Raw genomic sequence first — 27613 nt, 5'->3', positions numbered from 1 at the left:
ATGATAAAATGTCAATTTTTTTTTAAGTTTTCAGTTAGGAGAGCTCCTACTGATGATAATTAGCACTTTCCTTCATTAAAAAAAAATCATTAGATTAGGTCTCATTATGACTTGGTGTATGACCAAGTCTGTATTAAAATGAACCATCACAGCTACAAAGTAAGTTGAGAGACTGAAATGATAATGTACCACAAACTACACATATTTAAAGTGTAGAATTTGATGCTTTGGCATATACACACACCAGTGAAACCATGGCACAATTAAAATAATGACATTTGAATCACCCCCCAAAGTTTCCTCATATCTTTTTGTAATCTATCCCTCTCTTTAGGGATAGATTGGCAGGCAACCATGTAACTGCTTTAAGGCATTATAAATTACTAGCATTTTCCAGAATTTTACCTAAATCAAATTTGAAATGTTCATCAGTCCTCCACTCACAAAATCACCACTACAGCCTTATTTATATTCCCAAGAATCTACATCTACTTCCTTCCTTTCACCCATAACCTACTGTGGTAACTACTCTACCTTCTCTCTATCACTCAACCCACTAGACTCTGGCTTTCTGCCACTATCATCCTATGACTACATGGGATTCTCTAAAACATCACCAATGGCCTTCTGTCAAACACAATGGCCCCTACTCAGTACCCATTCTATTCTACTAGACTACTCTACAGTACTTGAAATCATTAATTACTCTGTTTTTTAAAAACTTTCTTTTCCTTAGCCAGCTATGACCTCCAGTTCTCAAACTCCATGAGCTAGTACCTCTTTTTCTGTCCTCCAAGACGCTGGCAGTCTTTAAAGTCTCATTTCCAGCCCTATGCTATCATAGCAGTTGTTGTTATAGCAACAGAAACAAATATTTACTGTACTGTTACCATATGCTAGGCGCTGTGTTAAGAGCTTCATATAAGCTCATTGATTTCTAACAATTCTACAAGTAATGTTACACTCATTTCAAATTACATACAAAATTAAGAGAGAATAGTATATTGAACCTCCACAAACCTACCACCCAGCTTCAACAATGATCAATGTTTTGCCAACCTTGATTAATTAATACCCACGTACATATTCTTACCCACTGCCATACTTTAGAGCAAATTTCAGAAATTACTCATAAGTACTTAAATATGTATCTTTAACAGGTGCTTACTATTTCTCCAATAAACTCTATTTCATGGTTATACTGTATGGCACGAGTGAATCTGTGCCTCTGTTACACGCCTGTTGCCAAAGAGACATAATCCAAATTCCTTAGGATTCCTTACAGTCTTTGGTATGTAAGACTCTGTAAATATGGATCCGATGTACCTTTCCTGCCTTACCATCCATCACTTTCATCCAGGCACTATGCCCTAGCCAGTTTGGACTATTTACCATTCCCTGAACATGCCTTGCAATTTCACACCTCTATACCTCTGTTTTTGCTGTGTAAAACATTCAATAATGTCCTGTTCCTATCTGGCAGAATTCTAGGTATCCAGTTGACAATTCCTGTATAAGAACTGATCCTGAAACCACAAAATGAAAGTAAATATAAATTCTCTTGAATTTCATTCCTTTTCTCTTGGGCATATGCTTTATAAAATGCACAAAATTATCATCAAATATATGTTCTCCTTTTCCTTAATTTTATCTTATTCTCCTACTTTTTAATTCACAAAATTTAGTATTACATATTACCTGCATATTATACTTCTCTTAAACTGTACAATTTTAATATATGGTCACAAAAATATATAACTGAAAGGGCATTTTATAGTAAAACTTTCTATACAAAGAAATGCTTTACCATTTACTAATTATTTCTGAATGCTATCTAGTTCAGACACTATTTTATTTGGGCTATTTCAAGTTTTATTATTAGTATAAATTGTACATAACTAAAGACATAGTTTAATAAGTAAACTTTTTCATTTTTCTTTAGCCACTAATAGCTATGAAAAACCTATTGAAATTTCTAATTATTATGATCATAATATTAAGATAAATAAAAGATATATAGGGATGCATTTTTTAATCATGTTATGTGTGTAAAATCACTAAATGATTATCTTTTACAAACATGAAAGAATTTTCAACATAGTTCCATAAAATACCACTGCCACAGGGTGAAATTTAGTTAATACTGTATTTCCATCTGTTAATTTTTTTAAGTTTAAGAATATAAATACTAGCTATCACGAGGTATATATATATACATGTCGCTAATAAATGCTACAGTAATCTAAGATTCTAGAATGGAGTTGGTATTACCAAAATACACAACCTCAAAAGTACTACATTAGCCTAAACTAAAAAAGTTAAAGGAGTCTGATCAGACAAAATGAGCTCTAACATTTCTTTTCTTTTTTTCTTTTTATTTTTTGGCTGCGCCACTCGGCTTGTGGGATCTTAGTTACCCAACCAGGGTTTAAACCCGGGCCACCGCAGTGACAGCACCAAGTTGTAACCACTGGACCACCAGGGAATTCCCTCTAACACTTTAGATTAGTGTCATCTGGTTCCCTCATTTTGATTAGTTTATCAAATCATTGCTAAGATTAATCACAAAATGGCCTCTCCCACAGGCGCTAAACACCTTTGTTGCAGGAAAAAGAATTTGGAAAATAGGTATGAGATTCTGAGCACTTCTCCTTAACTCTAAAATAGAACTCTGATTAATCTGCTGGAGAAGCCACATGGAAAGATAGAGACCTTGAGGTTACAACATGTAGCTATTTTGGTGATCCAGCTGAGGACAGCCTTCCAGCCATCCCTGCCAACATACCACATGTGTGAGTAAACCCTTTTGGACATTCCAGCCAGCTGAGCCCACAGATAACTGTAGCCACAAGTGGTGTCACCTATACAGAATGATGATTAGTTTTAGTCCACTATATTTTGGGATGCTTTGCCACACAGCAATAGATAATATTGTAAGGGTATCATCATTAATGTCCCACTTAACAAGGTTTTCAAGCCACATACTGTGCATCAACTGATATTTTAAAGACAAAAATAAAATAATTTCAAAGACCACTGTCTCCACACTGATCCCCAAACCCTAGTATTTGAAGCAAGGTGGTGGGGTGGCTAAGATCACAAATATTAATAAAAATAAATAAATAGCACGTAATATCACAAATTACAGCTTTCCAATCATTTATAAGATTTCTCATTTATTCAAGTTCTAAATTTTTGACAATTTCAAATCAAGGTAACAAACATAAAATACAAATAGAAGTTATTTCCACATGAGCCTTCCTGAGATGGAAATAACACCTGAAAGTGTGTCTTAAAACTAGAGACACAAGGTAAAAAATTACCTACGAGCAGTGGTTCTTAACTGGGTCAATGTTACCACCACCACCCCACCTACCTCCCACTCCCCAGGGCCAGGGCCTTTGGCAATGTCTGGAGACATTTTTCACTGCCACAACTTGAGAGGAGATGTTAGTGAGTGGAGGTCATATACGCTGCTAAATTTCTTATAATGTACAAGATAACAAAGAATTATCTGGCCCAAAATGTCAACATTGCCAAGGATAAGAAGCCCTAGCTATGAGGAATGAAAGTATGAAGATATTGTCTTCTTATGATCACTACCTTAAAAACTAATGACAAGTGATTCTACTGGCAAAATTGATGATTGCAACTCTGAAAATTTTTATTTTTTAATAAAAGTAATGTGATAATTTTGGTATTTTCTACATAAGAAAAAGCATAATACACTAAATATTAAGCCTACAAAAAATATATAAGAAAAACTGATAATATAAAGTAAAGCAGAAAGAAGTTTTTGCAAATGCATTACTGGAAAAAAATGTTGCTACATGTATTACAACTACCAATTAAAATATATTTTGTTTGATCAAATTACTATTAATTGGTAATAGAATAAACACATAAATCTAGTCCATAAAATAAGCATTTGGCACTTAAAAGTCTTATTTAAATTCATATTTTAACAAGAACATTATGATCAACAGAGATGTATCTAACTGAACATTATTTTTAAAGTTTTTTCCATTTTAGAAATAAACTCATCTAACTAATCACATGACTATACAGGACTAGGCCTATGAAAAAGTCAATGTACTTTTGTCAACTGTTTTAAGGAAAAAATATTAAATGTCCTAAATAGGCTTTTTCAAAATAAGTTTCGCATCTATTACCATACACACACTTTTCTGTCCTTTTTAAAAGGTCATTTTAATACTGCTGAGACAGAGTAGAGTCTGATACAGTTCTATAAAGGAAAGAATGAGTGTGGTTAGTGTAAAAGATTCAAAGACCGACAAGTAAGAATTGTTTTTATATCAAACAAATATACTTAGGCTGCTTTCTACATTAGAAAAGGTAACAATAAACTTTTCATTACCTTTACATTTGGCTTCTTTGTTGAAACTCCTCTATACCAACCTAAAACAAAGCATACAAAAGATATTAAAATCATATTGTTGTCACTTTCTGTAAGAGACATTATTTTTAGGATAATTAATTAATGCAAAACTTTCTAGTAAGTTTTAGGCACTTTATGCCTTTATTAAGCATAGTTTACTCCAAAAGAAATAATCTTACAATAAATACAACATTCCCAATTTTCATCAAAAAGTACAAAATCCCTTTCAACTGAATAAGACAAAAAAAAAAATTAGAAAAGATTTCAGAGGACATATATTCAACTCCTTGAAAATTCCCAGAGGAAACCGTTAGGGGTTAGGAAAATGCCAAAATCATACAGCTTTTTTGGTGGCAAATAGGGAGTACAGCCCAGACTTTCTATTTCCTGGTCTCACTGACTCTCCCATGCACTAAACTACACCACCCTCATTTCTTGGCTTTCCAGTTGCTGAAGTTGACATCAGTGCTTCATTTATTCCCTCTCACCATTCATAAACAGCAATAACAATGAAAGTTAAAATTACACAATAAAAACAATTTTCAGAGAAAGGAAATTTTTTTACCAACTTTTCTTAAATCCAATCTATTATTTTCAGAGGGTTGCTATAGTTTCTCTACTTGGGTTTAAGGGGAAACAACTCCAATGAGTAGAAGAGGAAGCTAAGAGTTATATTTAAAGGAGGAATATGAAGAAAAAAGAAAGAGGAGATTGTTGATGATAGCTAATATTAACTGAGAGCTTACTATCCTTAATTCCATGTTCTGAAATTGAGTTGTTCCATGTATTAACCTTTAAGTCCCACAACAAAGCCATGAGGAAAACAATCAACTTTTTCTCCCCTGAAATCATAACAAACAATAAAATAATATCCTTACTTCTGTTTAGTACAACACATGAGATCATAAATTTGAATAACTCAATTTACACTTGAGAGTCTCAATATCTTTATTTTTGGTAAGTGATAACCTTACCAATGTGACACTTTACCATATCTTAAACAGGATAAAGAATGACATCAGCAGGTATGGCAGAGTAAGGACTGCCAAAAAAACCCTATCCGCAGTAAAATCAATAATAACACTGGCAAACACTGTCAATATCAACTTTTTTAGAACTCTAGAAGCAAACTAAAGACTTGAAATATTCCAAAGAGTATTTATTCAAGAAATCTGAATCTCAGTCAGAACCCTCTTAACTTGCCCTATCCCATCTCCCTCTCCACAGCCCTATGTTAAACTTGAAAACCAGTCCCACATTCACAGGGAAAACCAGAAAACTAACAGCCCCTGAAGAGGACAGAAAAGAAGAAATGCAGGAAGACCTAAATAAATGAAGAGGTTTACCATCTTCACGAATTATAAAACTTAGCACTGTTAAGATATCAATTATCCCTAAAATGATCTATAGATTCAATTCAATCCCAATCAAAATCCCAGAGAAATTTTTGGTAGGGTATTAACAAGTTCTAAAATTTAAAAGGAAAGACAAATGACTACTATAATAGTCAAAACAATTTTGAAGAAAGAAAAAATTTGAATGACCCACACTACCTGATTTTAAGACTTAATATAAACCTACCATAATTGAAAGTGTAATACTGGCTAAAGAACAGACACAGAGATCAATGAAATAGATTGTAAAATCCAGAAATTAACCCACACATAAACGAACAATTGATTTTTGACAAAGGTACAAAAGCACTTCAATGGAGAATTGATAGTCTTTCAACAAATGGTGCTGAAACAATCAGACATACATATACAAAAAGAAAAAAAGAACCTCAACCTATACCTTGCACTATAAACAAAATTACCTCAAAATATATCTAAAAGTGTAAAACTTATACAAGGACAACAAGAGACCATTTTTGTGATCTTGTGGCTAGACAAAGATTTCTTAAGCACACTCCATATAAGAATAAATTTTTAAGGTTATACTCCATTTATAATTATAAAATATTGCCTATACTCCCAGTGTTGTACAATATATCCTTGTACCTTATTTTATACCTAATACTTTGTACCTCTTAATCCCCTACCCCTATATTGCCCTTCCCCCCTCCCCTCTCCCTACTGGTAACTACAAGTTTGTTCTCAATTAACAAATGGGCAGAGACCTGAACAGATACCTCTCCAAAGAAGATATACAGTTGGCAAATAAGCATGTGAAAAGATGCTCAACATCATATGTGATTCAGGAACTACAAATTAAAACAATGAGATACCACTGCACACCAACTAGAATAGCCACTATCCAAAACACTGACAACACCACATGCTGATGAGGATGTGGAGCAACAGGAACTTTCATTGCTGATGGGAATCCAAAATGGTACAGCCACTTTGGAAGACAGTTTGGCAATTTCTTACAAAACTAAATGTACTTTTACCACAAGATCCATCAGACTCACTCTTTGGTACTTGCTCAAATGAGTTGAACACTTATGTCCACATAAAAACCTGCACATGGATGTTTATAGCAGCTTTATTCATAAGTGCTTAAACTTAGAAGATACGAAGATGACCTTCAATAGGTAAATAGATAAATAAAACTGTGGTACATCCAGACACTGGAATATTATCCAGTGATTTTTAAAAAATGAGCTATCAAGCCACAAAAGGACATGGAAGATATTTAAATGCATATTACTAAATGAACAAAGCCAATATGAAAATGCCACACAGTGTATGATTCCAACTATATGACAATCTGGAAAAGGCAAAACCATGGAGACAGTAAGAAGATCAATGGTTGCCAAGGGTTAGCAGGGAGGGAGGGATAAATAGGTGAAGAGAATTTTTAGGGCAGTAAAACTACTCTGTATAATACTATAGTGGCAGTTACATGTCATGATATATTTATCTAAACCAATAGTGTGTACAACGCCAAGAGTGAACTCTGATGTAAACTATGGACTTTGGGTGATAATGATTTGTCAATGTAGGTTCATCAATTGTAACAAGTGTACCCATTCTAGTGAGTGATGTTGATATTGGGGGAGGCTGCACATGTGTGAAGGCAGGGGGTATACAGGAACTCTCTGTACTTTCCACTTAATTTTGTCTAAAACTGCTCTAAAAAATAAAGTCTTGTTTTTTTAACGCATTTACTATATGTAATCCCACACCTAGGTATGTTCCCAATACAAAAAAAGCCTACACTAAAATCTATACTCATTATTTATAACAACTTTATTCATAACAATCAAAAACAGAACAATTCAAATGTCCATCAACTTCTGCACAGATAAATAAAATGTGATTTCAACCTGTATGATGAAATACTGCTAAGGAAGAACACACTACAGATACATATGACATGAATGGCTTTCCAATGCATTATGCTAAGTGAAAAAAGCCAGACATTATATAATGTGTGATTCCATTTATATGATACTCTGGAAAACACAAAACTAGAAGGACAGATCAGTGGTTGCCAGGGTTGAGAGAAAGGGGTTGAGAGGGAAGTTTGACTACAAGGAGCATGATGTTATATTTGGGGGTGGTGAAAATGTTCTATATCTAGATTGTGGCAATGGTTACAAGATTATGCATTTGCCAAAATTCACAAAATTCTTATGACTATACTCCAAAAAGGATGACTCTTCCTGTATATAGGTTACACCTCAATAACCTGACTAAAATAAATACACACACAATAGTATACTTCACATCTACCACAATGGTTAGAATTTTTATTTGAAATTTTAACAGTATCAGGTGTTGGCAAGAGAATGTAGAGCGATCACATACTGCTAGTGAAGGCGATAATAAATGGTCCCCACTTTCAAAAACAATGCAATATTATCTGCATATTGTATGACACTGAAATTCTACTCCCATATATTATCCCCTATACAACAGCATTGAACTGGGGATATTACTCACTCTAGAGGAATTTTTAGAAATCTGTGGGGTGGTCTGAGTTACCAGAGAAGATATTAAAAATATTTATATTTTGAAAAGACAAAGATTCTTAGAAGAAAATATAGGAGTAAATCTTCATGACCCTGGGTTAAGAAACAATTTCACACAGAAGCAACAACAAAGTTCCAATTTTTTATGTTTTTATAAAACAATAGTGAGAGAATAACTGGGATAAAATCACATGCAGATTAAGCACCACCTCAAGATTTCAGGTAAGCACTTGATCACATAACATAACATATGTTTACAGAGGTCGGCCATTTCTCATCAAGTAAACTCTCGCAATATTGTTTATCAAAAAGCTCTGTCCTGGGCTTCCCTGGTGATGCAGTGGTTGAGAATCTGCCTGCCAATGCAGAGGACACGGGTTCAAGCCCTGGTCCGAGAAGATCCCACAGGCCGCGGAGCAACTAAGCCCATGCGCCACAACTACTGAGCCTGTGCTCTAGAGCCCGTGAGCCACAACTACTGAGCCCGCATGCTGCAACTATTGAAGCCGGCGCACCTAGAGCCCATGCTCCACAGCAAGAGAAGCAACCGTGATAAGAAGCCTGTGCACTGCAACAAAGAGTAGCCCCCACTCGCCACAACTAGGAAAAGCCCACACGCAGCAACGAACACCCAACACAGCCAAAAATAAATAAATTTATTTAAAAAAAGCTGTGTCCTTATGAATGAAATATACATATTAGATTGCAATATAAACTCTTGCTTCTTGTTGGGAGGCAGAGGAACAAAAGAAAGGGAAACTTAGACCAGTTCTGATGAATAGCAAGTAGCTTCAAAAACACATTATCAGGGACTTCCCTCGTGGCCCAGTGGTTAAGAATCCGCATGACAATGCAGGGGACACGGGTTCGAGCCCTGGTCTGGGAAGATCCCACATGCTGCGGAGCAACTAAGCCCATGAGCCACAACTACTGAGCCTGCACTCTAGAGCCTGCAAGCCACAACTACTGAGCCTGCACTCTAGAGCCTGCAAGCCACAACTACTGAAGCCCGCGCGCCTAGAGTCTGTGCTCCGCAACAAGAGAAGCCACCGCAACGAGAAGCCCACGCACCGCAATGAAGAGTAGCCCCCACTTGCCACAACTAGAGAAAGCCCGTGAGCAGCAACAAACACCTAACACAGCCATAAATAAATAGATTTATTTATTTAAAAAAAAACACATTATCATCTTCATTCAATGCCACCATTGTGAGGGTCATGAGAACTATGCTCAATGAATTTCAGCCATCACTTTTTCTTAAACCCAAACATCTGCTACAAATTTTGCCAAATGGTATCATTCCATGAGAGATTCAGAACTGAAGAGGATGAAGAAAGAATAAGAAAGGAGAGAGAGAAGGAAGAAGAAAAAGCTCATTCTTTTAATGTCTTTTATATACAGAACAAAAAAGTTCATAACTTCTCAGATAAAAGATTCAAAGAACTCAGATATCTGCAACATCATTAAGAATCAACAGTAAAAAGATGTTTTTTGGGTTTTTTTTTACATCTTTATTGGAGTATAATTGCTTCACAATGGTGTGTCAGTTTCTGCCCTACAACAAAGTGAATCAGTTATACATATACATATGTTCCCATATCTCTTCCCTCTTGCGTCTCCCTCCCTCCCACCCTCCCTATCCCACCCCTCCAGGTGGTCACAAAGCACTGAGCTGATCTCCCTGTGCTATGCGGCTGCTCCCCGCTAGCTACCTATTCTACATTTGGTAGTGCATACATGTCCATGTCACTCTCTCGCCCCGTCACAGCTTACCCTTCCCCTTCCCCATATCCTCAAGTCCATTCTCTAGTAGGTCTGTGTCTTTATTCCTGTCTTACCCCTAGGTTCTTCATGACATTTTTTTTCTTAAATTCCATATATATGTGTTAGCATATGGTAATGAGCTAGTACAATGACACATCTTCTAAATTTCTGTTTTCCTATTACAATAACCCTGGACAATGTACCTTTGCAACGTGGAGCAACTAACCCTGTGTGCCACAACTAGTGAGACTGTGCTCTACAGCCCACAAGCCACAACTACTGAGCCCACATGCCACAACTACTGAAGCCCACGCGCCTAGAGCCTGTGCTCCACAACAAGAGAAGCCACCGCAATGAGAAGCCCATGCACTGCAACGAAGAGTAGTCCCCGCTCGTCGCAACTAGAGAAAGCCCACGGCAGCAACAAAGACCCAATGCAGCCAAAATAAAATCAATCCAAAGTCCTTACTACAACCTCTGCTTATTGCATCTCCCACCACGCTCTCTGCTCCTCCCTAACCAACCCCTCAACTACAGCCATACCAGTTTCCCTGCAATTCCTTCAACTCACTAAGCAAGCTCCCATACCTCAGGACTTTTACACTCCATGCCACATATGCCTGGACTGCTCTTCTCCTAGAGAACCACAGAATTGGTTCCTTTGCTTCCTCACTTCCGTCTATTCTCTGCCCAAATGTTATCTTCTCAGGAAAGGCCTTCCATGATTATCCTATATAAATACAGAGAAAACATAACCCTCCACCCCACCCCAATGCACACTATCACTCTATCTCCTTCTACCTGTTTTGTCCTTCCTTATTCTTCTCAATGAGAAGTTTGTTTTATCCTTTTCAGCTGAGTCCCAGCTGAAAGAGTGCTTGATCAGCATTAGGCACTCAAATATTTGGTAACTGAAAGAAATTAATAAATCTGTAATATATGGGCTAATAATACCTAACTGGCAAGTGGTGTTGATAAAGTTGATATATGTAAAGTGCCTTGAACAATGTCTCATACTCAATTACTGGGGGTGGGGGGTAGGGGATGACAGAGCAACAAGACACACTAAAGCTCTATGTCTGCTAAATAATACTGTAAAGTGTATTTCTAAACCTCCCCAAAGAAGACTGGGCCTATAGGGGAAAAAAAAAAAAAACCCTGCAGTCAGAAGTTTCTTAATATAAATGGTGTTCATTCTAAGAAACATTAACGGCCCAAAAATATATTCCTAAATGGCCCTCTTAAATCATTTCTGGAAAAAGTAGGGATATAAATAAAAAAGAAATACTCTTACTTATCTAACAGAGATTCAAATTAGTGCATGAATTAATACCCGTGTTCTCCTTTCTCACCAGCAAAATGTTGATACAGACACTGGTACAGAGAAGATTTACTACTGCAACAGAAAGTACAATCACTGAACCTAAAACTGGAGAGAATGAGTATGCAGGGCCTCCAAACACATGGAAAGTAACTCTTCCAACATTAAACAAAAATGACTTTTTAAAATTTATTTATTTATTTTATTTATTTATTTTTGGCTGTGTTGGGTCTTCATTGCTGTGCGTGGGCTTTCTCTAGTTGCAGTGAGCGGGGGCTACTCTTTCCTGCGGTGCGCAGGCTTCTCACTGCAGTAGCTTCTCCTGTTGCGGAGCACAGGCTCTAGGCGTGTGAGCTCAGTAGTTGTGGCTCACGGACCCTAGAGCGCAGGCTCAGTAGTTGTGGCGCACGGGCTTATTAGTTGCTCCACAGCATGTGAGATCTTCCCGGACCAGTGCTCGAACCTGTGTCCCCTGCATTGGCAGGTGGATTCTCCAGCACTGCGCCACCAGGGAAGCCCAAAATGACTTTATCACCATATAATCTGTCCATAATTAATTATCACTAATAGAACCTGAATGACGAATATGACTTTAGCCACAATTCCTTTATTCTTAAAAAGCCACCATTGAATCTTTCATGCTTACAACCATAGCTCTGTCTCAATGGACTTTTACTTATAACTCACCTTCATACAAAATGCTATTTAGAGCTATCCATCCACTGGAGGACTTTATATTTCTGACCTAAAGTAAGATTTCTACTAAAATCCACAAAATGTAGAAAGTAAATTAGGAATAGGATAGCTAAAATAAACCAAAATGTCTCTTTAGTGTCCCAAAACATAGACTGGCCTAAGAGAATAAGCTTATTTTCTTAGTCTACATAGTTTTTTACTGGGTGTACAGTTTTTCATGAAAAGCCAAACTAGGTTTCCTGTTAGCTAGGTTTACAAAAATTCTTCATAACATCAAATTTATCAACACAAGAAATAAGTAACAGTCACTACTGAGAAAAGTTCTATGCTGAAAAGAGCCAGGAAAAGAACCAGTACCAAGTAAAAAAATTAAATGTGGGTTGTACTCTCACGTAAAAAAATACATCAATGCAAATATAATCTCACTTGAAAAAATTGTAGAAAGTCCACAAGATAAGATAGAAAATGACAAAATAGAAAACTAAGTGGAAAAACAACAGTAAAACCAAAAGCTCTAAGATATTAACTGGACTCTGAAATATGAGACTTGATTTTGGGGACTTCGTGAAAGCATGTAGTGTAGTGACACTGTGGCACAGATGTCTAATAAAAATGTTTCCTTATGGAGTCTGTATTCCCCAGGTCTTGGCTTCATTTGACATAGAAACAGTCCCATGTTGTGTTAACTTCTTTCACCCAGACATTACAATACTTGTGAAGACCACTGAACAAGTGACACATTTTCATTTCATCAACTTAAATGTTATTGGTTACATTTACTAAAAATGGTAATTTTACCTAAAATAAATTTTTAAATTACATACTAGTAAAGTTAGAAAACTCAATAATGTATATACAAAAAGTCTACTTTAAAAATGTCAGAAATTTAGACTCTAAAAATGCCATTTTATAAAATGTGATTAAAAATTAAGGTAGTAAATGAAAATTTCTAATTGAGATGCAATATTAAGTCCTGTTTTATACTAAAATCACTAGGGATTTTACTTTAGTTTTTTTTTAACATCTTTATTGGAGTATAATTGCTTTACAATGGTGTGTCAGTTTCTGCTTTATAACAAAGTGAATCAGTTATACATATACATATATCCCCATATCTCCTCCCTCTTGCATCTCCCTCCCTCCCACCCCCCCATCCCACCCCTCTAGGCGGTCACAAAGCACTGAGCCGATCTCCCTGTGCTATGCGGCTGCTTCCCACTAGCTATCTATTTTACATCTGGTAGTGTATATATGTCCATGCCACTCTCTCACTTTGTCCCAGCTTACCCTTCCCCCTCCCCATGTCCTCAAGTCCATTCTCTAGTAGGTCTGCGTCTTTATTCCCATCTTGCCCCTCGGTTCTTCATGACCTTTTTTTGTTTGTTTTTTAGATTCCATATATATGTGTTAGCATACAGTATTTGTTTTTCTCTTTCTGACTTACTTCACTCTGTATGACAGACTCTAGGTCCACCCACCTCAATACAAATAACTCAATTTCATTTCTTTTTATGGCTGAGTAATATTCCATTGTATATATGTGCCTCATCTTCTTTATCCAGTCATCTGTTGATGGACACTTAGGTCACTTCCATGTCCTGGCTATTGTAAATAGAGCTGCAATGAACATTGTGGTACATGACTCTTTTTGAATTATGGTTTTCTCGGGGTATATTCCCAGTAGTGGGATTGCTGGGTCGTATGGTAGGTCTATTTTTAGTTTTTTAAGGAACCTCCATACTGTTCTCCATAGTGGCTGTATCAGTTTACATTCCCACCAACAGTGCAAGAGGGTTCACTTTAGGAGTTATTCAAAGTGTATTCTATTTAAGTAATTATTCCACAAAGGAGATTGAAAAATACAGAAAATAGATTTTTACATAAAATATAAACATATCAGACTGAAGAGCAAGAAGCAAATTATAGATTTTAGAAAGACAGCTAGGGATCCACTAGACTCTCTAATAAAACTCAGAGAAAACATTATATACTATTTAAAGGTAATTAATGTACAAAAATAGAACTGAGAATACTGGATTGTCAAAGAAGTAGGAAAGTAGCACACTAGTGTGTATGTGTGCTTCCTGTCACTAAGTAAGTGCTCAGTGACGATTTAACGTGTGAATGAAATGAGACAGATATAAGGGTTTACATTTGTCAACTTAACTCTGGATTGATTACACCTTCCACAATTGGTGTATAAACACACTTGGTGTATAAATTTAAAAGTCAGTTCAAGCCTGATTTTTTTTAAAAAAACAAAAACTTTTAAAAAATGTAATCCCATTAGGTTAGAAAAGCAATCAGTAAGAAAGGAATTACATATTAAGAAGAAAGTCAGTTTGGGAAAATATTCTGGATCCTGTGTGTAAATACATATATGAAAGCCTTCATCTGAAGGCTACAATTATTTAAACATATAGACAAAAAAAATAGTGGTCACCTGTCCCTGTGCCATGCTCTGTGCCAGGCGTTTTCATATCTACAATCCCAAAACACTGCTGAATACCACTTTGTTAAATATGCATCATCATTTAGATTGTGAAATGTCCTTGCCAATGAAAGTAAAGCTATACTATCAAAAAGAGCCAACAGTACCACTACAATTGCTACTGACAGAGAGGCTACAGAACAGTGTTAGCAGTGTTAACCCAAAAGAATGAAGCCTCTATATAATTCAGGCCTTGTGACAGTCAACAATCAGCAATCCTTTACAAAGATTCCGGGTGCAAACCAATCAAGCCAGATCAAAAGTACCAAATGAAGTCCAACAAAAAGTATCCTTCAGTAAGAAGTTTCAAACTTTTTATTTCGAAGGTATAACATATTCTTCACTGTCTGACAAAAGGAAAAAAATGCAAATGTATCTATCCCCACTCCCATCCCAGGGCTAACAGCTGCTCAGGAAGTAGAGACAGGTAGACAAAAAGCACAATTTCTATTCCATTCCATATCGTGATTAAAAGTAGTTTAAAAAAAATCACCATTCATTATGAAGGGCAGATTTGCATGTAGATCCACTTTAGAGATCATTTAAGTAACCAACTATAAAATCAAGGACCAAAATACTAATTTTTCTTTGGTATATCAATAAAAATATGCACAGCCCATCTAATTCTTTATCCTTTTTCCAATTATATAACTAATAGGCAGGAAACAAAGTACCAACCACTTAAATGAAAAAAGAAATTTACAGATAATTCAGCCCCAAAGTGGGGGAACATAATTACTCAAAAGGTCTACATTCAAAATACACTTTCCATTATTTTCATTGAAAACTGTTAAAGAATAACCTTATGTATTTATTTGCATAAAAATAATTTAATCCTATTTTAAATCTTCATTTATGAGCAGTAAGTATAAAAGACAATAATTGGCAATAAATAAACGTACATTAAAAATTAAGAACTTTTACTTCCAAATGAGTTATTGTTCCCTTAAGAGTAGTCATTCGGGAGAACCATAAACAAATTTCAATAATATTGCCATTGATTAAGATATTTTAAAAACTCTTTTAGAATTCAAATATATATAAAATACATTTACTAACTTATGGTTCTAGCCCTGGCAAAACACTTTGCATTAGACAAATATAAACCTGAACAAAATACATGAAACAACTGTGTAAGAGCAATGGAGAGCAACTATCATAGACAAGATCTAAGGCACTATAATCCTTGAAAAAAGAGAATCACATCAAAGCGAGCTCCTCATTCAGCTGAGATTTTCCCTGAGAACATCCCAGCAAAAATGAGAGTCCCACTGAGGTAAGAAGAAAAGGGTTGACACTGAGAGCTACCTGATACAATCTCCACTCTTGGGATTGCCTAATTCCTACAGTTCTAATTCAGGGCAACGTTCCAAGAAGCCCAGCAGAAGGTAGCAGCTGACAGGCTAAAGAGTTGAACAGAGCCACATTACCTTTAGGAGAACTATAATAATACAGTGACTTTTCAACAGAAATGATGGAAATCAAAAGTTAATGAAGTAAACCTTTAAAATGCTAAAAGAAAGTATTCATCACCTGGGTGTAGAAAACTACACCCAGGGAAAAGATCTTTCAAAATGATGACAAATGAAAAAACAGATTCACATAAACAAAAGCTGAATGAATGTGCAGCAAACCTGCACTAAAGAAGCATTACTAAAAGGAGTACTTACGGTAAAATGAAAGTGATCCCAGATGCAACCATGAAAAAGAAGAAAGAAACAGCACTGGAAAGGGTAAAAATGTGGGCAAACAAATGAATATAGACAGAAGATATATGACAATAGTGATACAAAAGGTAATAGAGGAGCAAACGCAATTAAATCACTGTAAAAGTTCATGCATTGTTGGAAGGTGTAAAAGTAAAAATTCAAGGTAGACTCTAATAAGTCAAGGATGTATGTTTCAACTCTAGGGTAACACCAAGGGACACATAAAATACTTCAAAACCAACAAGCTAATAGAGGAAAATAAATAGAATTTGCTAGGTCAACTTGAGGCAAGAAAAGATAAATTAATGGACAAAGACCAAAATGACAGACTTAAACCTAGCTAGATCAATAATTAAATCAGGGGCTTCCCTGGTGGCGCAGTGGTTGGGAGTCCGCCTGCCGATGCAGGGGACATGGGCTCGGGCCCCAGTCCGGGAGGATCCCACATGCCGCAGAGCGGCTGGGCCCGTGAGCCATGGCCGCTGAGCCTGCGCGTCCGGAGCCTGTGCTCTGCAACGGGAGAGGCCACAACAGTGAGAGGCTCGCGTACCGCAAAATAATAATAATAATAATAATAATAATAATAATAATTAAATCAACTGCAAATGAAATAATCCAAATTCTCAGACTAAACAAAAATAAATCCCCTATTATGTGCTATTTACACACTACACACACACACACACACACACACACAATTTAAACATAAGAATGTATAAAAGTTAAAAGTAGAAGCATAGGTGACTTTCACTTGGCCCCAGAATAATGGAAGTCACTGAATCTCTCCACATAGCCTCCAAAGGACATGCAGATTAAAAAAAATTTTTTTAATTTAAAAAAAGAACATTAAAGCCACAATTAATCTATGCCTTCAACATTACTAAGTGTCAGAGAATACTATGGACTTCAAATTACATTTACGTAGAGAAAAACTCCAAATTAAAAGAAGCTAACTCTAGAGCACCTGCTCTTACTGTACAGCTCTTCACTACTACATCTCCCACGCAGATGCAATGCTTTTCTAAGACTGCCAGTTCTTTTTTACATGGACTCTCTGGACTTCTCCTTGCCTTCTACACACAGGCTTGCAGTGGTAGAATGAGTATTCTGTTTATATAGGCAAAAGAGTATGGCGCCTTGTCAAAACAAGGAACCTTGTCAAAACAAGTCAAGTACATGTAATATTCTAGGGCAAGCTCAACTGGTCATTCTGTCCTTGGATTTAAAAGGCGGATAATGGCAGCAAGGCAAATGGTGATGACAGCCTTCAATATGTCTGTTTTTCTCCCTCTCTCAAGTCTCACAGGTTTAATTTGTTCTGATTACTTTCTACATCTGGTGCTCATATGTCAACCTGATTATCACCCTTTACATTCATCCAGGAAATAACCTTCAAGAATCTCTCATGTGCTGGATTTTCTTGTTTCCTGAATCCCACGTCTTCTTATTGCTTTATTTACTGCTTTTAAAGGAACACATCCCCTAATAGCTTCTTGAGAAAAATTATATGGAAGGAAAACTGAGACCTTTGCATGGCATAAAATATATTTAGTATACTCTCATATTCAATTCATACTTTGGCTGGGTTATAAAATTCTAGATTAGAAATCACTTTCTGTCAACATTTTGAAGACACTGCTCTACTGTCTTCTAGCTTCTATAGTTAAAATCTAATCCTCTGTATGTACTATGCTCTTTCCTGTCTCTGAATGCTTGCTGAATCTTGTGAAATATTGTGAAATTTCACAGTGATATTGGCTTATTTTCATTCATTTGTGTTAGGTACTTTCAATCTATCAATCCACACCCTTCCATTCTGAAATACTTTCCTGAATTACTTCGTCATTGATTTCTATCCTTCAGTTTCTCTCTTCTATGTTTCTGAATCTCCACCAGGTGATATCTCTCTTGAAGCTGACCTCCAATATTCTGATCTTCTCTAATTTTCTATGATGTGTATTTTTTCTCTACTTTCCAGGAAATTTCCTCATCTTTATCTTTCAACCCTTCTTCTGAGATTTTTCATGTTTCATGATGTTCTATCATGTTTTTAATTTCCTAGAGCTCTTTTCTGTTGTCTGAATGTTCCTTTTTTTATAGTATCCTGTTCTTGTTCCATGGATGCTATGGCTTCCTTTATGTCTCAGAGTGGTATTAATGATAAGGTTTAAGTTTTTCCCACCCTATGTAGTCTCTTTCCCCAAGGTGTTTTTTCTTCTTCTTTTTTGGGGGGAAGGAAGGGAGCCATCTTTCATATTAGAGGCATCCTCAAATATCTCGTACCCTCGGTTGTCTGCTCAATTTAAAAGAAAGTAAATTAAAAGTTAACTGGGGGAGTCCCATGGTGGCCTAGTCGTTAGGATTCTGGGCTTTCACTGCTGTGGCCCAGGTTCAATCCCTGGTTGGGGAACTGAGATCCCACAAGCACAGCAAAAAAGAAAAAGTTAACTGGAAGCTCTAAATGCATGTGTGAAGTTTGCTGACCTTCTGATTCACTGTATGGAGATCTGACTAACATTTGTTGTGAAAATTCTGATATCAAGGTATCTACTAGAGTCCAGTCAGGAAACAGAAACCACACCAACCTTTCAAAGAGGAAAAATTTTAATATAAAGAATCATTAACTAGGTAACCAAGACATGGAAGCAACCTAAATGTCCACTGACAGATGAATGGATAAAGAAGACATGGTATATATATACAATGGAATACTACTCGGCCATAAAGAAGAAATACTACTCGGCCATAAAGAAGAAATAATACCATTTGCAGCAACATGGATGGACCTAGAGATGATCATACGAAGTGAAGTCAGACAGAGAAAGACAAATATCATATGATATCACTTATATGTGAAATCTAAAATACGATACAAATGAACTTATTTACAAAACAGAAACCGACTCACAGACACAGAAAACAAAACTTATGATTACCAAAAGGGAAGGGGGGGAGGGATAAATTAGGAGTTTGGGATTAGCATGTACAAACTACTATGTATAAAATAGATAAACAACAAGAAGAACTATACTCAATATATTGTAATAAACTATAATGGAAAAGATATGAAAAAGAATATACACACCAACACACACACACATATATATATGGCTGAATCACTTTGCTGTACACCAGAAACTAACACAACATTGTAAATCAACTATACTTTGATTTTTTTAAAAAGGAATCATTAAGTAGGTAAAAGATAGTAAGTAATTAAAAATGTAAAAGAGGACTCTAGGATATAACTGAGGTAGCAACTACAAAAAACTATTGTTTTTTGTAGAGAAGAAATAAAGAAATAAAGCTTAGAAACTTAAAGAAGGGATCCCAAAAGGCTAAGATACAGATCTCTGAGGAAGAGCGTGCTGCGGCAAAACATGCTAACCACAGCCACAGTGACAAATGCTGGACACCATTCACCAGAACCAAGACCACTGCCTGCCATAAGGAATACTGCAGGGACCAACTGCCTTCAGAGCAGTTTGTCAGTGGGATAAAATAAAAACAGGAAGAATTAACTCTCTTCCTCAACCTCCAGCCTAACAGTCTCCCTATAATGCCCCTTTATTGGCAAAGCCTAACACAGATTTCGCTGTCAAAGAAGAAATGTGGTTTTCAGAGTTTCCAGCTCCAGCATCACAGGAAGGGCTAAGAAGGGCAGGTTTGGAACTTAGTGGCAATAAAAAGTCAATAACTGGCACAGTCAGCATCTTTAGGTCTCTCATCTTGCCATGTTCAGATAGCTCACAAAAGTCTTCTAATCTCCTGTTTGGAAGGTAAATGTCTGGCTGCCATGATTTCAAAGGCCAAGTGGAAGATGAAGGCTAGAAGTTTCCATATTCAATATTCTGTAGGCATGTCGTGACTTAATCACCCAGTTTTCAATACAGAACCTATTTCCTACAAAAACATGCATGAAGTCTCTCAATCCACAGATGCTCTATTTATCCTTTATTTTGTAATAAACCTCAAAACTTCTACCAGATGAAGAAGGAGCAGCCACCAAATGAGCTGAAGTAAGGGAGAAGACTTATATAATTTCATCCTCATTTCTAAAGATATCTGGTGCTATAAGTTCCTATGCCTTTTAAGGATCTGCTGTGTAAATGAGGGTGGTTCCCAAATATTCCTACTACATGCTTTGGATTCAGATATCTTGGGTCTGTAAAGTCATAGTTTCCACTCTTCCAACGCCTTGCCAACTTTCTGTGTCCCTGAGAGTATACTACATTTTTAAATCCCTGTATTTTCATTTTTGTAGTGTTTCAGCAACAAGCAAAACCAAATGCAGATAATCAATACTCCAAGGTAACCCAAAAGCTCCCAACATTCTTTTCAAGATGGTAACAAATTTTCATCCTCTGAGAGTTTGTAAGCTTACTTTAAAGAGTATTCCAAATACTTTTTGAAAAAAGCTCACTATTATTAGAATAATTATATAATCTGTCAAGGTGTCTACTACTCTAAGGATAAAATTCATCTAGATGTATATAACATTTGTTTTTTAACAGTTTGTTAATTTATGGTCACATTTAATATTAAAATCAAAAGAAGGATAAAGATCTGATACAAAGACGTATTCTTTTTTGAGTCCTCGTAGTAGCAATCAAATAAACTGTAATGGAAAAATTATGAAAAACACCATCCAAGCTACATTCATTTGAAATATAAACTGTGGTTTCTTACTATAAGCTCTAAGTATATTTCATCCACCTAAAATTTCCATGGAAAAATAGCTATCTTGCATATCTTATAAAAGGGGAACTTGAGAAATCATAAGCTCATGCTCAGTCATAAACCTTCCACAACAGAGATAGACCCCTGATTTCCCAAGATCCACTTTATTATTCTCTCCACAAACCACTGACGTATCCTGATGAAGGTACACTATGAAATGGCAGTGAATACGTAGGATGTGAAAATACAAAGAGGAGAGATACAGCAGTTTGAGGTGCCTGGGGCCATTCATCAAAGGCTATGTGAGACTACGATTATCAGCATCATTCTGAACCCCTAACAAATCTTGTTTCAAATAGGTACACAAAACTACAAAAATAAAAAATTACTACCCTCCTCTTGGCCAAAACAGGCCATCTTCAAGACCCAGGAGAGGCAAACACCTGTCTATATAAAACTTCAAACCCTGATGCTTATTTTCTATGACCCACAGTCTATTGCTAACTTAAACTCTCATATAATACTCCACGAATGAAAACTTTCCTGGTGACCAGAAAACCGTGAATTGCTCCAAAGTCCAAAAACAGAAAACACATTTGTTAAGTGTTCATTCATTCACTTATTAATCTATTAGGAGAAACAGCTGTCCCACACAACCCAATAGACTTTAAAATGGAGCTCAAGAAACAGTGGTTTTTCCAAAACTAGAGTCTCATTGAATGCCAAATAGCTTAATACTCAGGAAAAACAGAATCTTCTTTCTACCACATACCCCTATGTTCCCTTCAACCTCCTGATCTTCAGTTTGAACTAAAATATAAAGGTAATAATGTTTCATATGGTTATTCTGAGGATCAGCTGAAGTAACGAATGTACAATATCTACTACTATTACCTAGAATATGGTAGGTAGAAAGCAAATGACTACTTTTTAATAAGTTCTGTTTATGTATTTATTATTTGTTTATTTATATTTATTTTGGCTGCACTGGGTTTTAGTTGTGGCACATGGGCTCTTAGTTGTGGCATGCAGACTTCTTAGCTGCAGCATGTGTACTCTTAGTTGCAACGTGCAAACTCTTAGTTGCGGCATGCATGCAGGATCTAGTTCCCAACCAGGGATTGAACCCGGGCCCCCTGCATTGGGAACGCAGTCTTACCCACTGTATCACCAGGGAAGTCCCGCAAATGTTTATTATAAAACTCTTACTTCTAAACATCAAGTTGCAAGCATAATGGAAAATCAACCAAAGGCATTTAAAAGTAATGCTGTTAAGTGTTTCGAACTATATTGTACAAAATAGTGTACAAAACTGTACACTAAGTACTATGATTTGAAATTGTGACAATTTTCATACATAAATCATTTCCTAAAGTTCATAAAAATGAAGTCTTTATAATTATAAGAATTCTTTCTTCTTATCAGAAAGGTGAAAAATTTTTACTATCCATAAAACTTAAATTTTTACATGCCATTAGAAAGTGACAGGGAATATTTATCCAACAAAGTACAGCAGAGACTAATAAAAGTAGTACCCAACCTAGGAGTCTCTTTAATTATTTATTATACAATTTTTCAATAACCTTGGAAGTAATGAAACATGTTTCATTTCTATATGTGTATCAGAAAGTTAACATTCCTTTGTTGATGCTGATACTGATTCTCGGTCTAAATATTAAAGCAGAACAAGATGAGAAAAGGAAAACCAATCCCATTAGTGGCCAAGATGGTGGAGCAGGAAGGCCCTGAGCTCACCTCCTCCCACAGGCACAGCAAAATTACACCTATTTACAGAGCAACTATCAATGAAAGAACAACTCGAAACCAGCAGAAATGATTTTCCCAACAAAATATATTAAGAAAGAACCACAACAAGATGGATACGAGGGGCAGAAATGTGGTACAGTCAAGACCCATACTCCTGGGCAGGCAACCTGCAAATAGAAAGATGATCACAACTGCAGAGGTTCTCCCCAAGAAGCAAGGGATCCGAACCCGACATCAGACTTCCCCAACCCAGGGATCCTACAGCAAAAAGATGAGCCCCAAATGTCTGGCTTTGAAGGCCAGTAGGACTTGCATGTGGCAGAGCCAGAGGGCTGTAGGAAACAGAGACTCTGTTCTTAAAAAGCTCACGCAAAATCTCCCATGCTCTGAGACCCAGAATAGAGGCAGAAATTTTAAAAGAGCCTGAGTCAGACCCATTTGCTGATTTGGAGAGCCTCCTAAAGAGAAAGGAAGCAACTGAGTTTCCCCATGAGGACACAGACATGGGTGGCACCCTGTTTGGGGAGCTTGTTCCAATACAAGGACACTGGTGCTGGCAAGCACCAATTTGGAGTCCTCCCTCTAGCCTGTTAGCATTGGGGGCTTACCTTCCCGCCAGCCAACTGGCACCAGCCCTGGGACACCCCGGGCACTACAGTCAGCCATACCAGCACCCAGTCCCACCAACCAGCAACCTGGCACCGGACCTGGGAACCCCCAGGCCCCAGAGCCAGATGACCCAGAACCCATCAACACCCACCAGCAAACTAGCACCAGTGCAGGACCCCCAAGAAACACAGCCCGGTGCACCAGTAGGCCAGCAGCCTCTGCACTAGGCAGGGACTGGCAACCAACCAGGCCAGAGATCAGCCTGCCTACCACACTGCCCCCAGTAGTCGGCCCTGCCACAAAAGAAATGCCCATGCAGCCCTAGAGCATATAACTCTAAAGACCACAGGGGAATGCGCTGCTGGGACCCATAGGACAACTCCTACATAAGACCATTTTGCCAAGATCAAGAAATGTAACCAACCTACATAATACATAGAAATAAAAACAGAGAAGTAGGCAAAATGAGGGAATAGACAAATATGCTCCAAACAAAGCAACAAGACAAAACCCCAGAAAAATAACTAAGCAAAGCAAAGATAAGCAGTCTACCCAATAAAGAGTTCAAGGTAATGGCCATAAAGATGCTCAATGAATTAAAAAGAAGAATTAAAGAACACAATGAGAAGTTTCGCCATTAGTAAACTCAATGAATATGCATTCAATTTAATTTTAAATTTCAGGTTTTAGCATTAAAAAGTAGATTAATCAAAATTGTTCATCTCGGGGCTTCCCTGGTGGCGCAGTGGTTGAGAGTCCACCTGCTGATGCAGCGGATACGGGTTCGTACCCCGGTCCAGGAAGATCCCACAGGCCGCAGAGCGGCTGGGCCCGTGAGCCATGGCCACTGAGCCTGTGCGTCCAGAGCCTGTGCTCCGCAACGGGAGAGGCCACAACAGTGAGAGGCCCGCATACCGCAAAAAAAAAAAAATTGTTCATCTCGGCTCTCTCCCAAAACCTCAGTAAAATGACAGTAAGTAAAAAAACTGTATACTAATTAATAAACTTACACAGTCTAGGAAAAGGTAATTTAGATACCAGCAGACAATAATCACTTTAAACATTTGGAAGCTTGAAGGCAAACAGATAAATACTAAAACCTATCTACAAGCAGAGAAGCCAACAAGAGTCAATTCTTAACACAAACCCCTAGCAAATCATAGGAATTCAAGGTATCAGGAGTTCAAGAAGGCCTGCAGATAATATGATCCTACATACAGAAAATCCTAAAGACTCCACACACAAAAAAAAAACTATTAGAACTAAGAAATAAATTCACTGAAGCTGCAAGACACAAAAATCAATTTTAAAAATCAGTTGAGGGGGTGCCTTCAAGATGGCAGAGAAATGAAACATGGAGGTCACCTTCCTCCCCACAAATACATCAAAACTGCATCTACATGTGGAACAACTCCTACAGAACACCTACTGAACACTGGCAGAAGAACTCAGACTTCCCAAAAGGCAAGAAACTCCCACATACTGAGGTAGGGCAAAAGAAAAAAGGAAAAACAAAGACAAGAGAATAGAGACACAACCTGCACCTCTGGGAGGGAGCTGTGAAGGAGGAAAAGTTTCCACACACTAGGAAGCTCCTTCACTGGCAGGGACGGGAAGTGGGTGGGGGAGAATCTTTGGAGCCACAGAGGAGAGCACAGCAACAAGGGTGCAGAGGGCAAAGCGGAGAGATTCCCACACAGAGGATTGGTGCCTACCAGCACTCACCAGCCTGAGATGCTCATCTGTTCACCTTCAGGGGCAGGTGGGGGCTGGGAGCTGAGGCTTGGGCTTCAGAGGTCAGACCCCAGGGAGAGGACTGGGGCTGGCTGGGTGAACACAGCCTGAAGGGGGCTAGTGCACCACAGCTAGGAGGGAGGGAGTCCGGGGAAAAGTCTGGACCTGCCTAAGAGGCAAGAGACCACTGTTTCAGGGTGCACAAAGAGAGGGGATTCAGAGCACCGCCTAAACAAGCTCCAGAGACGGACGCAAGCTGCAGCTATCAGCGTGGACCCCAGAGACAGGCATGAAATGCTAAGGCTGCTGCTACAGCCACCAAGAAGCCTGTGTGCAAGCACAGGTCACTATCCACACCTTCCCTCCTGGGAGCCTGTGCAGCCTGCCTCTGCCAGGGTCCCATGGTCCAAGGACAACTTCCCCAGGAGAACACACAGCGTGCCTCAGGCTATTGCAACGTCTACCACCAGAGGCTTGCCCCGCATTCCATACCCCTCTCTCCCCCAGGCCTCAGTGAGCCAGAGCCCCCTAGTCGGCCTCTCCATTAATGCTGTCCTGTCTGGGTAGGAAACAGATGCCATCAGGTGACCTACACACAGAGGCAAGGCCAAATCCAAAGCTGAACCCCAGGAGCTGTGTGAACAGCAAAGAGAAAGGGGAATTCCTCCCAGCAGCCTCAGGAGAAACAGATTATATCTCCACAATCAACTTCATGTTCCCTGTATCTGTGGAATACCTGAATAGACAACAAACCATCCCAAAATTGAGGTGGTGGACTTCGGGAGCAACAGTAGACTTGGGGCTAGCTTTCTGCATCTAATTTGTTTCTGGTGTTATGTTTACCTTAGTTTAGTATTTAGAGCTTATTATCATTGGTAGATTTCTTTATTGATTTGGTTGCTCTCTTTCTTTTTTTATTTTTTATATATATATATATATATAATTTTTTCCTTTTTCTCTTTTTGTGAGTGTGTATGTGTACACTTCTTTGTGTGATTTTGTCTGTGTAGCTTTGCTTTTGCCATTTGTCCTAGAGCCATGACTGTCCATTGTGGTTTTGTTTTGTTTTGTTGTTTGGTTTTTTAAGAACAGTTTTTAGTACTTTTATCTTTGGTGGATTTGTATTTTGGTTTGGTTGCTCTCTTCTTTCTCTCTTTTTTTTAATTACTTTTTTATTTTTTTATTTCTAATAATTTTTTCTATTATTTTTTTCTTTCTTTCTTTCCCTCCCTCCGTCCCTCCCTCTCTCTCTCTTTCTTTTTCTCCCTCTTCTTCTGAGTGATGTGGCTGACAAGGTCTTGGTGCTCTGGCCGGGTGTCAGGCCTGAGCCTCTGAGGTGGGAGAGCCAAGTTCAGGACACTGGTCCACCCAAGACCTCCTGGCCCCATGTAATATCAAACGGCGAAAGCTCTCCAGGAGATCTTCATCTCAACACTAAGACCCAGCTCCACTCAGTGACCAGCAAGCTACAGTGCTGGACACCCTATGCCAAACAACTAGGAAGACAGGAACACGAACCCACCCATTAGCAGAGAGACTGACTAAAATCATGATAGGTTCACAGACACACCAAAACACACCACCATACGTAGTCCTGCCCACCAGAAAGACAAGATCCAGCCTCATCCACCAGGACACAGGCACCATTCCCCTCCACCAGGAAGCCTACAAAACCCACTGAACCAACCTTACCCACTGGGAGCAGACACCAAAAACAACGGGAACTACAAACATGCAGCCTGCGAAATGGAGACCCCAAACACAGTAAGTTAAGCAAAATGAGAAGACAGAGAAACACACAGCAGATGAAAAAGCAAGGTAAAAGCACACCAGACCAAACAAATGAAGAGGAAATAGGCAGTCTACCTGAAAAAGAATTCACAGTAATGATAGGAAAGATGATCCAAAATCCTGGAAATAGAATGGAGAAAATACAAGAAACATTTAACACGGATCTAGAAGAACTAAAGGGCAAACAAACAATGATGAACAACACAATAAATGAAATTAAAAATTCTCTAGAAGAAATCAATAGCAGAATAACTGGGGAAAAAGAATGGATAAGTGACCTGGAAGATAAAAAAGTGGAAATAACTACCACAGAGCAGAATAAAGAAAAAGGAATGAAAATAATTGAGGACAGTCTCAGAGACCTCTGGGACAACATAAAATGCACCAACATTCGAATTATAGGGGTCCCAGAAGAAAAAGAGCAAAAAAAAGGGACTGAGAAAATATTTGAAGAGATTATAGTTTAAAAACTTCCCTAATATGGGTAAGGAAATGGTCAATCAAGTCCAGGAAGCACAGAGTGTCCCATACAGGATAAATCCAGAGAAACACACCAAGACACATAACAATCAAACTATCAAAAATTAAATACAAAGAAAAAATATTAAAAGCAGTAACGGAAAAGCGACAATTAACGTATGAGGGAATTCCCATAAGGTTAACAGCTGATCTTTCAGCAGAAACTCTGCAAGCCAGAAGGGAGTGCCAGGACATATTTAAAGTGATGAAAGGG

General features: G+C 37.8%; 1 protein-coding gene across 12 annotated transcripts in view; it reads right to left on the bottom strand.

The window, feature by feature from the left end:
• Positions 1-27613, bottom strand: part of DOCK3 (dedicator of cytokinesis 3) — a 405644-nt gene that overhangs the window by 322516 nt on the left and 55515 nt on the right. For all 12 annotated transcript variants that reach the window (XM_067754576.1, XM_067754570.1, XM_067754573.1 and 9 more), the window contains exon 3: positions 4379-4419. In XM_067754576.1, coding sequence (XP_067610677.1) covers positions 4379-4419 — 41 coding nt within the window. The remainder of the gene's footprint in view (positions 1-4378; positions 4420-27613) is intronic.

The sequence above is a fragment of the Pseudorca crassidens genome, chromosome 10, assembly GCF_039906515.1.
Source record: "Pseudorca crassidens isolate mPseCra1 chromosome 10, mPseCra1.hap1, whole genome shotgun sequence".
Lineage (NCBI taxonomy): Eukaryota > Metazoa > Chordata > Mammalia > Artiodactyla > Delphinidae > Pseudorca > Pseudorca crassidens.
Note: the sequence above shows the minus strand (reverse complement) of the source record. Positions and strands in the feature narration are given on the sequence as shown.